Source organism: Heterodontus francisci, chromosome 4 (genome assembly GCF_036365525.1).
Source record: "Heterodontus francisci isolate sHetFra1 chromosome 4, sHetFra1.hap1, whole genome shotgun sequence".
In the NCBI taxonomy this organism is placed as follows: domain Eukaryota; kingdom Metazoa; phylum Chordata; class Chondrichthyes; order Heterodontiformes; family Heterodontidae; genus Heterodontus; species Heterodontus francisci.
The window spans coordinates 131,480,441-131,493,455 of record NC_090374.1 but is presented as its reverse complement, the minus strand read 5'-3'; the positions used below and the strand labels follow the sequence as shown (position 1 = coordinate 131,493,455).

General features: G+C 46.5%; 1 protein-coding gene across 1 annotated transcript in view; it reads left to right on the top strand.

Moving 5' to 3' along the window:
* The window catches only part of LOC137369250 (A disintegrin and metalloproteinase with thrombospondin motifs 19-like), a 593,631-nt gene that overhangs the window by 41,995 nt on the left and 538,621 nt on the right, over window positions 1-13,015 (top strand). Inside the window, exons 4-5 of the mRNA XM_068030172.1 lie at window positions 9,962-10,134; window positions 11,937-12,020. Of these exons, the coding sequence (XP_067886273.1) occupies window positions 9,962-10,134; window positions 11,937-12,020 (257 nt within the window). The remainder of the gene's footprint in view (window positions 1-9,961; window positions 10,135-11,936; window positions 12,021-13,015) is intronic.

Here is a 13,015-nt window from a genome sequence, read left to right as displayed (position 1 = left end):
AGTTGCTATTTTAGATTGGAACCGATGGGGACGATAGAACTGAGGAGGCCCAGTCAAGGTAAGTTTGAAATTAACGTAATTGAGATGACGTTTTGCACCTCACAACTTATTGGCCTGATGTAAATGGGCTAGGACTTCAAATAATGGTTGCATTTTCACTGCAGTTATGGTCAATGAGTTGCCTAAAAGTCAAAATTGACTCCAGAATGTGAAACTGATTTCATCAAAAGTAGTTAGATAAAGTAGGGTGGGAGGAGACTCGTGGGACACACAAACACCAGCCTAGACCAAATGGGCTGAGTGGCTTGATTCTGTGCTGTAACTCCTATGTAATTCAATGTAGTTAATAGCATTTCAATTAACTACCTGATAAATGTCTAAAGAAATGGGATTGAAGATTACAGGTATATGTATAGACAGATAATCAAGGAGTCCTTAGAGCTAGATGCTACCAAAGTCATAATGGAAGAGGAGGTAGTTAAGATGCTGGATGGGCTAAAAATTGATGAAGAGGAGGTGTTAGAAAGGTTGCTTGTAATTAAAGTTGATAAGTCACTCGGACTGGATGCGATGCATCCGAGGATGCTGAGGGAATTAAGGGTAGAAAGTATAGAGGTACTGGCCGTAATCATCCGATCTTCCTTAGATACGAGGGTTGTGCCAGAGGACTGGAGAATTGCAAATGTTGTTTAAAAAGGCAAATGTTGCCTTTGTTTAAAAATAAGGGTGTAAAGATAAATCACTGGCTAGTCAGTTTAACCTCGGTGGTGGAAAAGCTTTGAGATGATAATCCATAATTAACAGACACTTGGACAAGTATGGCTTAATTAGGGAAAGCCAGTTAAAGGCAAATCCTGTTGAACGAACTTGATTGAGTTTTTTGATGAGATGGTTGATGAGGGTAATGCCGTTGATGTGGAGTAAATGGACTTCCAAAAGGTATTTGATAAAGTGCCACATTATAGACCTGGCACCAAAGTTGAAGCCCATGGAATTAAAGGGAAACTGGTAGTATGGATATGAAGTTGGCTGAGTGACAGGAAGCAGAGAGTAGTGCAGAACTGTTGTTTTTCGGAGGAACGTATATAGTGGGGTTCTCCGGGGTCGATACTAGGACCATTGCTTTTCTTAATATATATTAATGACCTAGATTTGGGTGTACAGGGCACAATTCCAAAATTTGCAGACGATGCAAAATTTGGATGTATTGTGAACTGTGAGGAGGATAGTGATATACTTCAAGATGCCATAGACAGGCTGGTGCATTGGATAGACAGGTGACAGATGAAACTTACTGCAGAGAAGTACCAATATGAAGTACATATTGGTAGGAAGAATGAGGAGAGGTAATACAAAATAAAGGACAAATCGTTGAAGGTGGCAGGGCAGGTTGAGAAAGTGGTTTAAAAGGCATACAGGATCCTGGGCTCTATAAATGGAGGCATAGAGTACAAAAGCAAGTAAGTTATGATGAATCTTTATAAAACACTAGTTTAGCCTCAACTGGAGCATTGGGCAGAATTTTATCAGCCCCATGGCGGTGGGGGACACGCTAAAATGGTGTGCGGCTGCATTGAGCCGCCTTCCTGCCGTCATGCAATTTTACCAGATGTGGGCAGCAGGATGGATTAGCGGCTAACAGATCGGCGGCAGGCAGGTAATTAAGCTTGTTAAAAAACTAATTGTCTGCTATTTTCCTACCTTTTTCCGATTTTTTACCAATGGCATATGGGATGCATGGAAGCTCAGAGACTTGCCTACTGAAATAAGGCAAGATCTCAGTGGCAGCCATACTGTGAAGCTGTCAGCAGGCTGTGTGTTGAAGCAGCAATGCCATCAAGTTTGGAAGCAAAAGTGAAGCACTGTTAGTGGAAGGGTGCCTCCCAGGTCCAAAGCAGCCACTGGAGGCAAGATGAGCTTGAGAGGTTCATGCACTAGAGGCTTCACCTGGCCGTGGAGTGAATGCTTTCACACTTTAACTCCTCCGGTGAGGAAGAGAGTGGTACAGACCTTGAAATACAGCAATGTGGAACACGTGTGCAGTGGCCATTTCGGCATTTCAATGCAGCATTCACCCGTCACTGAGCAAGGGGTTCGGGTACGTGTGAACTGGGCACCTCAATGTGGACATTGGTGCCTGGTGTTGCCCCATGCATGGGTCTACCATCTGGCCTCACCTTTCGGGGCACTTTTTAATTCATGCTGGACTACCATTTTACAACTCTAAACGCCATTCACCTTTTGAGACTGCAACAGGTCATTAAGTGTCTTCCTGCACTGATATGACCCCTCAGCTTATAATGTCTGCTGCCTCCAGCCATGCCTTCTTGGTGAGACTTGCTGGCCTCCTCCCGCCTGCTGGAAACAGAACCTGTCTCCTTTCTCAGACTGCTTGTAAAAACTTCTCTAGGGAGGCGTTGCTGAATCATGCGGGGTCTAGACAGAGTAGATAAAGAGAAACTGTTCCCATTGGTGGAAGGGACGAGAACCAGGGGATGCCGATCTAAGGTGATTTGCAAAAGGAACCAATGGCGACATGAGGAAAAACCTTTTTATGCAGCAAGTGGTTGGGATCTGGAATGCACTACCTGAGTGTGGTGGAGGCAGATACTATCAAGGCTTTCAAAGGGGAATTGGATTAGCACCTGAAGAGAAAAAAAATTGCAGGGTAATGGGGAAAGAGCTGGGGTGTGGGTCAAGCTGAGTTTCTCTTTCTGAGAGCCGGCATGAACGCAACTGTCCAAATGACCTCCTTTGGTGCTGTAACCATTCTATAATTCTATGATTCTGTGTGTCAAGATTGCTAAAGACAAAAATTTGTACCCAATTCAATTCCCAATGTTTCCTAGCATTTGAGGCCATGTAAAGTAAGTGGAATGTGCAAGTAGTTTCTTAAACAAACCAAAGACTTAGGTGTATCAAAGGTTATTAGGTTGCGAGGAGAGAAGTGATAAAGATTGGAATTGGGACCAAGGCGTGCTATTTTCTGACCTCCACATTGCTCTATATTTAAAATCCTTTACCAGCACAATAGATTTTAGTTTCAGCTTAATTGTATTTGCATGAGTGTCTTTGGTTTATGTGTACTAATGATGACTCATTTTGATGTGGCGTCTTAAGCAAAAATGGCCAATAAAATTAACTTTGATTTAGTTATTTTTATCTTGCTTTGAAATGCTGTGCCACTATTGTTCTAAAATGCAACTTCACAATTTTGTAACAACCAGAACTAACTGCTTCAATGTGAAGACTAATTATAAATAAAAAGACTGTGAATGTAATCAATTACAATGGGCAAAGTTTTGCTCATCGCTTCTTGCCAACATGGAAACCAGCAAATTATGGCAGAAGATCTGAACAGGGAACCTTTGTCGTGAACATAAATCATGCAATTAATCTGCATTTGAGTGGCTATTTGAAAGACATTTATCAGTGCATAATAACATAATTTTGGATAGTGGTTATAGCAATTATTGCCCTATTAATGTCTATTATCAACCTAAATTAGATAATGACCTGCATTCAAAAATTACTATACCATATGAAAGGAAGTATTTTAAATAAAGATATAATATCCTTTTGGCTAAAAGATAATTAGTGCAATTCCAAACTATCCCAGTTCTGTGCAATAATCCCGTTGCAGATTCCTCAGACATTTCCTGAACTAGATCTTTAGAAAATGGCTATTTGTTTGGCATGCATGAAAGTGATGAGGTTGGAAAAGACAAAAGGAGTGGCGTTTACCTCAAAGGATCGATGAATTTTAACAATAGCATCAATTAAAAAAAAAAGAAAACTGCTAGAATCTAGAGTGAAAGATAAATCAATAAATTGAGAAAAGTCCCTCCTCCTCTCTCCTCAGAACCCCTGTCCACACAAACAGTGATTCCCAGCTTTTTTAATTATAGTGCTAAGCTTGAGAAAGTGAAGGTGATCAAAGAATTTTTCTCCAGATTTTAATTATTTTGTGGTAAAGCCAAGCCAATAAACATCAAAAGCTCCATTGGCCTGAATACTTGGAGGTCTATATGCTTTATAATAGCATTGAACACAGTTTGAACAACTTTAACTTTTCCCTGAGAAATTTGACTGCAGAAATTAATTACTACGTGTCTACAGGTGAGCTAGTTGCATTTTGATTGCCTAGAACAGTGGTTTGATGGTTTGGTTACGGTTTCCTTTGAAATAAAGTCTGATTTAGGGAACTCTTGCTATGCATGAAAGTGCGCTTTAAAAGCTGGTGTAGCAATTTACAGTTTGGTTACATTTCTGGCTGGCTAGTTATGTGATAGAGGCTCCTGAATTTTATTAATGTCTTATTAATCACAGGTGCGTAACAAAAATAAATAAATCTCCTGGTGTAGACTTGATTCAGTCTGCTGCGATGATGTCTTGTTTTGGATTCATGAGGTAATTGAAGTAGTGGGGGAAACTAAAGCAATACTGAGGGCTGAATTTTACTGGCCCTTTGACGCTGCTGGTCGCGGTGCGGGGGCCGGCAAAATTCTGCGGGGCGAGGCCCGCCTCGATCCGCGACGTCGAGAAGGGCCCGCTGCAAATTACCAGTGGCAGGGGGACCTTGGTGCAGCTCCCCCCTGCCGCATGGCGGCGGCACCCCAATTAGAATATGTTAAACAGTACTTACCTCTGCAGATTATGCAGTCCACCGCCTCTCCATGGACACTTCCTGGTTTTACTTTGGACGGGTGGCTGTCACGTGCTGTCCCGTTTACGATTAGAAAAGCCGGCGGGTCATCAGAGGCAGAAGGTTTTGCGACAGAAGGTAAGTTCCGTGTGCAGGAGTCCCACTCTGCATACTGGGAGGGAGGAGATTACAGGGGTCTCACCCTGCATACTGGAAGGGAGGAGGGAGGGGGGGGAATCACAGGGGTCTCACTCTGCATACTGGAAGGGAGGAGAGGGGAATCACAGGGATCTCTGCATTCTTAAAGGGGTGGGGGGGTTACAGGGGTCTCTGCATACTGGAAGGGAGGAGGGGGGGTACGCAGGGGTCTCACTCTGCCTAATGGAAGGGTGGAGGGGGGATTATAGGGGTCTCAGCTCTGCATTCTTAAAGGAAGGAGGGAGGGGGATCTGGAATTACTGGAGGGAAAGCTCTGCAGGCATGAAGGGAGGTACTATGTACCCTCCCTCCGTAAACAGTGAATGCTCTGCGTTTGTTTGTGTTTGTGAAGGAGCAATAGCTCTCATGTCACTCTGTATGCGGGGAGGGTGCCAGAAAGGGTATATGTTTATATGGATGGTGGGGGCAATCATGTCAGCTGGTAGGATCTTGAAGTGGTCATGTTGTGCCACTCTGTGTTGGCCAAGATGGGCAATGCCATGACACACCACATAGTTGATTCAGGAAAGCAGCTGATGTACCTGTCAACACCAATCCCTGCCCTGTTAGGAACCTTCGAATACATGAAGGGTTCAACTTTATCACATGGAAATAGGTATGGCTCATACTACAGTATGTGATCCTCTGCTCCTGAGGATCCGTATGCGCCAGAGGCAAAATCAACAGGCAGGTGCGATCCACGTAAAGGCCCCCGGTCCTGAGCAGCAGCCCCCAAAGGGGAGCTCGTCATTACGATTGCTCTGTATCTACAGGCCCCACATGACATGCCATCGGATATCAGAGCACCTGTGTCAGAGGCAATTGCGCATATAGGAAGGGTGGTCACATGTCTCTGTGCTCTGCTCAAAGATGACCTGCAGCCCATGGGCTTCGGTGGATATCCTATGCCTTTGTTCCTCAGAGTGGCAGTGGTTCTCAAGCTTGACGCCTCTGCAACTTTTCAGGGACCCACCAGAGACCTTTGTGGGGTCACACAGTCAACAGTGCACCGCTGCATCAGGGAAGTCACCAATGCCCTGCACCGGAGGGCCAGTGAGTATGTCCGCTTCAGGACGGACTCTCACAGCCAGGCCCAGAGGGCCATCGGTTTCAGCACCATTGCCGGAGAACCATAGGCTGTAATGTTCATAGACTGCACTTGCGGCCATCAGGCCTTCCACCAGGCTACCACCTGCAGACGTCATCATGAACGGAGCTCTCAATCTAGGTGAAGCTGGTATGTGAACACAACAGATGCTTCCTGCAAATGTGTGACTGCTTCTCAGGCAGCCGCCATGACACCTGGATCTTGCGCCAGTCCCAGCTGCCACCGCTGTTCACTGAACTGGCTCAGATGGAAGGGTGGCTTCTTGGAGATAAGGGCTAGCCTTTGCAGACATGGCTTCCGACACCAGTGAGAGACTCCACCACTGCTGCAGAGGAGATGCAACGCCAGCCACTGAGCAGGAGATCGGCATGCTGAAAGAGTGCTTCCAATGCCTGGATGGATAGGGTGATGCCCTGTACTACGAGCCGAAAAGGCCAGCTCCTTTCTTTGCTGCTCTGCACAACTATGCACCCAATAATGGCCAGGCCTGGCATGATGAAGAGAGACATCAACAGGATTCCACCTCAGACTATGAGGATGCCGAGGACCTACAACATAAAAGACGCTTGGGAGGGCAGATGGCACTCAGGCTGTGCACGCAGGGCTAGCAGTGAGCTAGGGATGTATGGCAGTGGCTTATCAGGCAAAGGCTGTCTGCTCCATAGGAACTGACATGGACTTGGCAAGCCACGCATTACCCTCGTTCACCTGCTGTGCACCAGTCCACATCTGCAGCATCCCTGTGTAAACCATTAGAGGCAGCAGCTGACTGAGCCAATATCCATGCCACTGCATCCATGGAGATGCTCATGAGTAATGATGGCATGGCAATGATGTTGCTTAAGTTGGTTCTCCTGAAGGGCCAACGGTGCAAAGGGATGTGACATTGGTGCTACATGCTGTCACACATTATTCACAGAGAAAAGGACGCACATGTTGGTGGGGAACATTTAATGAATGACTTATTTACATTGCTGTGACACCCGTGCATTCCCATTTGTGTCAATGTGTTTTCTTTAAATGCTTGCGGGTGCCCCTTCTCGGTGCAACCTCTGTGCTAGCAGCCTGACTGGAGCAAGGCTGCTGATCTGTTTGGCCTTAGGCTGTGGATGACTTTGGCTGTTGTCCTCTGTGCGCACGAGGCCTGGAGCACCCTGGCTGGCTGGGAGGATCCAGCATCATCACAGAATCCTCCTCGGGTATCGTGGCTGCTGGAGCTTTGCTCGCAGGTGGAGGGGCGGAGGGGCCAGCATCCACATTGGAATCGCCTGGAGGGGTAACCCCAGATATGGTCCGCTGGCTCGCCTCCTCCATCTCAGGGTTTGTTGGAACCCTCTGCCCTCCAGTGAGGGGCCAGGAGCAGGGGCATTCTCCATACCCCTGGTCAGTCTCGCGCCTAGCCACTGCTCAATGGATGTGATGGTAGCGGCGAGGCATAGCAGGTCTGAGCATATTATTTGATTCTGCGTCACCACAAGGGCTGCCGACACTTCAGTGGATGACGCCAGGTGCTCATGTGCCTGCGACATGGCAGCAGTCATGGCGTGGATAGACTCCCCCGTTGTCAGCTCAAGGCTGCGCATGGCCTGTGGCATCTCCGCCATCAGTTTTTATAACTTTTCCAACAGCTCTGGCCTTCCCTGGTCTGTCGACAGCAGAAGGTCATCTGCAGCTTGGGGCTCAGCATGGGCCTGGCCACTCTCACGGCTCTGACTGTCAGGGGCCATGGTTGTCAGCCTCAGTCAGCTGTTCGGGTGTGTGTGCAATGCTCTCACCAGATTGTCACCCGCACTCTAAGGCCGGACGGATACCCACCGAGGTGACAGTATCTGTGCTGGTGGAAGGTGCATTAATGTCATGGGACGGTGCTTCCTTAGAGCCTGGCTCTTCCTCCGAGGTGGCAGATGGCACGCGCCCAGCTGGGTTCGACTCTGTTCTTTCATCTGGAAAATACAATAGAAAAAGGACATTGTCAGTTCTGCTGTAACACACTTTACAATGTCAGCAGCATTGCATTACCGAACCAACAAACCACAGTGCCTATGTTTAATATCAATTAGGCGTCTGCTCACCTTGGAGCCCGATGTCAATCTGCCCGAATGAGCGTGCCTGCTGCCTTGGTGCCAGCTGCAGAGCCTCCTGTTCGGCATCCGTCAGTCTAAGCAGACTGGCGGGACCTCCCCCCATGCGGGAGGACTCTTATCGAATTGTGGGCCATCTTTGCCTGGAGGGGCAAGGGGGCAGATATTAACAATGGCATGTCAACAGGCGACACATGCCAAAAGACAGTTCCTGGCCACAAAGGTGGGGGGTTCTTGGTGTGCACTTCAGGGTGAGCCACTTATGTAGGTGCCCTTGCCTGAGTGTCAGACAAGGAAAGGTTGTGCCATACATTGCACCATTCATGGTGCTTATTCCTTCCCCGCCCAACCTCCTATTCTTCGGCACAACAGTGGCACACATATGCCACTCTGTGTGGGTGCACCCAGTTTTTGTACTTACTCTCGCACTTATTAGCAGGTCATTCATTAGTTTTTGGCACTGCACCCAGTCTCGTCAGATGGCACCACGGCTGCTCACCTCCTGAGCCATCTCCAGCCAGGCTGCCTTGGTCAGGTGAGAGGGCCTGTTCCTGCCATCGCTGGGGAAGAGGACCTCCCGTCCTGCATGCACAGCCTGGAGGAGGGCGGTCAGGGAGGCATCACTGAACCGCATTGCCACCCTGTAATGCTGCTGTCTTTTCATAACATTGTATCCCTTTTAATTTGCCACGCTGTGTCCAGGAATCATCTTTGTTGCAGGCACAGCTGCTGTACTGGCAGCCCTTTAAATAGGGCCCCAGTACATGATTCGCAGCTGTGCCGGCGTGCAGCATGGACCCGGCAGTTTCGCCTTCCCCCCCGCCCCCCCCCACCCCCCCTATAATATGGGAGGGGGGTGGCGACGTGCGGCCTATATGGAAATGAGCCCCCGCGATTAACATTGTGGGGGCTCGGTGGCGGCTGGCGAATGCAGGCACGCCGCTGAGTTCAATGGGCGCTGCCGCGGAGCTGAAATACAATTCAACCCTGAATTGATCCCTCAGTATTTTTGACTGATCTGGTGTGATATAAAAGTTTCTGTTGCTGTCTTACCAAATGCTTCCTTTATATAATAGCCCATGGTTTAAAGGTGGCAATAATTACAACACATTCCAAGTTTTCTTTGAATGTCCCTGTTTATTGTCCTCTGTTAGTGTCAGTTATGTCTCATTGGTAGTGCATTGTGGCTTCTAGTCTCACTCCAGAGATTTGAGTATAAAATCTAGGCTGCAATTCCAATGCAATACTGAGAGAGCACTTCCCTGTCGGAGGTGCCATCTTTTGGATGAGACCGTAAATCAAAGTCACATCTCCTTCTCAGGTGAACATAAAAGATCCCGTGGCACTATTTCAAGGATGATGAGGAGCAATTCTCCCTTATGTCCTGGCAAATATTTATCCCTCAAGTAACATCACTAAAACAGATCATCAAGCTACTATGTTTGTGGGAGCTTGCTCTGCGCAGATTGACTGTTGCATTTCCTACATTACAAGAGTGACTATACTTCGAAAGTACTTTGTTGGCTGTAAAGCATTTTGGGGCATTCTGAGGCGTTATTTAAATAGAAGTTCTTTCTTCTTTCTGTATGTAGCTAAATGTACATTTTTTTTCACTGACAACTTTATTTTTAACTTCCCCAAAGCAACCAATCACTGTTATTTACCTCAGAAAAATGACCCAGCTTACACTGCGGTTTTTAACATAAGTTTGTTATCAGGTTGTCTCATGCGAGCACACTCTCTTAGCTGCCAACTGATATTGTGTAAACTGGAAGTCCTGCTGGGGCGGCAAATGTGCTTCAGTCTCTTTTTACTTGCTGACATTCTAATGTTCATCATTGCCTGAACTGTTTATAAATCAATGCTGAATAATTCTATCCGTTGTTAGCACTGACACTTTATCAACAATTCTTCAACTTTGTTTTATAGATAAAAGAAAATCCAAAAATAGAAAACAAATGGGCAGAGGAAGAGGACGAAGATACACATATAAATTATCTCATGACTATAATGTAGAGACTCTAGTTGTTGCTGATACAGCAATGGTCAACTATCACGGAGCTGATGCTGTCAGGAGGTTCATACTGACTGTCATGAATATGGTGAGAATACATTGTAGCTACATCTAGCCTTGTTGAAAAATTAGTAACTCAAGAAACCAAGGATGAAAGATTAAGGGGTTAAAATCTTCTGGCACAATTCTGCTGTGTCCCAGCCTCCCCCACTGGGTTTAGTTTAGTTTAGTTTAGTTTAGAGATACAGCACTGAAACAGGCCCTTCGGCCCACCGAGTCTGTGCCGACCATCAACCACCCGTTTATACTAATCCTACACTAATTCCATATTCCTACCACATCCCCACCTGTCCCTATATTTCCCTACCACCTACCTATACTAGGGGCAATTTATAATGGCCAATTTACCTATCAACCTGCAAGTCTTTTGGCTGTGGGAGGAAACCGAAGCACCCGGAGGAAACCCACGCAGACACAGGGAGAACTTGCAAACTCCACACAGGCAGTACCCAGAATTGAACCCGGGTCGCTGGAGCTGTGAGGCTGCGGTGCTAACCACTGCGCCACTGTGCTGCCCCACGGTTCTCACGGGCCTTGTTTGAAATGGAAACTCTCTCCACCTCAGAGACTGTAGCCCAAGTCAGCAGGATTTTGGTCGGGGACGTGAATTTCCTCCCAAGAGATATTCTCGTCTCCAGCTTGGCGGGACAGATGCAGGCTGGTATAGCAAGTGAAAGGAGGTGCACTAGCTGTCCATCTGCCAATAGTGATCCCACCTGGAATTGGGACTTAGACATTACTGAGAACTCAAAAGTTTATAAGGTTTGTCCATTTTTTTTTGGCTCCCTTATAAAGAGTGCTTATGGCCCACATGGCGCATCTTTCAGGGGGTGGTGTGGTGTATTTTGTGGCCTTTCCAAAGTAGAATGGAAAGTGCCCAGCAGAACCATCAGCACTTGATAGAGAAAAATAGGTTAATGTTTTGAATGTGAACCTTCATCAGGAAAGAGTTAAACTGATTATGTTGCTGAAGGAGTTAACCATAACTACAGTGGTGACTAACTCACCTCCTGACTCCTCAAAACCTTTCCACCATAGTTAAAGTGCAAGTCAGGAGTATGATGGAATAGTCTTCTCTTGCCTGGATGAGTGCAGCTCCAACAATTCTCAAGAGGTTCGATACCATCCAGGACAAAGCATCCTGCTTGATCAGCACCTCATCTATCACCTTAGATATTCACTCCCTCCACCACTGGCACAGCATGGCTGCAGTGTGCACCATCTACAAGATGCATGGCAGCAATTTGCCAAGGCTCCTTTGATAGCACCTTCCAAACCTGCGACCTCTACCACCTAGAAGTTCAAGGGCAGCAGACACATGGGAATGCTACTACCTACAAGTTCCACTCCAAAACACACACCACCCTGACATGAAAATGTATTGCCATTCCTTCATCATCACTGGATCAGACTCCTGGAGTTCCTTCCCTTAGAGCATTGTTGGTGTAGCTACACCACAAAGACTGCAGCAGTTCAAGAAGGTGGCTCACCGCCACCTTCTCAAGGGCAATTAGTAATTGGCAACAAATGCTGGCCTTGCCAAAAATGCTCACATCCCATAAATGAATAATCCACAGGGATAGATATAGGCTATGTACTGTTTATGGGCTAATATTAAAATATGGAAGCTAATATGCGCATGTAAATTTAACATATTGACATGCAAATTCTCCTAGGGTAATGTACAGCTCCTGGGACATTTTCATTAACATTCTTTTTTGTCAATTTCCAGTTGTAGTGTTCATTTCAGCTGTCACAGTGATTAATGTTTCTAAATATCTGTGCATCGGCTTCAAACACTTTTTTTGGTACATACTATTGTTTTTCTAGGTTTTCAATCTGTTCCAGCATAAAAGTCTTGGCATACAAATGAACCTACGAGTGACAAAACTTGTTCTGCTTCATGAGACACCGGTAAGAAAATATCGATTAATTCTGGAGTGTATGAAATGAAGTGTCAGTTTGTGTAAGATCATACTTTATAGCAGCTTGAAATGTGAGCTGGAAAAAAATGCATAGTAGCTGCCCCATAATTTAAATCTGCTGATATTTTTGTGTGTCTCCAGCACTGCTTGTCCATGCATGTCTGCTCATACAGTATGTGCCCCAGAATAGATCCAAAAGGTGTACTTACCAGTCAACGTTGATGTTGGAAGCCCTTGACTTATGACTATTGTTCAAGGATGTAAGAGGCCTTCTTGCTCACACTCTTTTTATCACATACTGGTTGATTTTATTTCTGATCTATGATCGCATTAAATTATTTTTTGTATTGTAAGAACTATTTAATTATGTGGAATGAGATACATGGGGGAATATTAACGTGGATGTGTGGGTGGGAGTTAAATGAGTAAAAATTCTGAGCATGCTGGTAAGCCAGCTCCAATCTGCTGATACCTGGGTTCTACTGAGATGGGAGAAGGGACGGGCAGCAAGATTCCCACTAATTTCCCTTCACCATGCGCGCCCCATTTGTTGCACTGTGGGATCCCTTTAAGATTACTACGCGGCTGCACATGCTCACATCTTAAAGGGATCGCTTCTTGTGTGTGGTCTGTTGTCCTCTGCATGGTATGTTCTGGACTGCTGCGCAGCTGCACAACTTAGAGGGAATGTTGGCGGGCAGCCAACCCGCTCCCAGGAGGCGGTTTGGCATTTTAAATATGTTAATGAGGCTGGAAGCCTCGGATTGAACATGCTTTGCAGATTTAACTGTGGACAGATGGGTTTTCTGCGCCTTGGGGAGAAGGCGAGTGCCTTCACAGCGCTCATCCCCACCTCTGCAGCTTCTTACCCCTCCCCACAGCTCCACCCCCACTCACCCCCTGCTGTGTTTGGGAATTGGATGCCCTTCAGAATCAGGCCAGCCCCTGTCCCCTCCCTCCCCCACCCCACTTCCAGCATGTCGG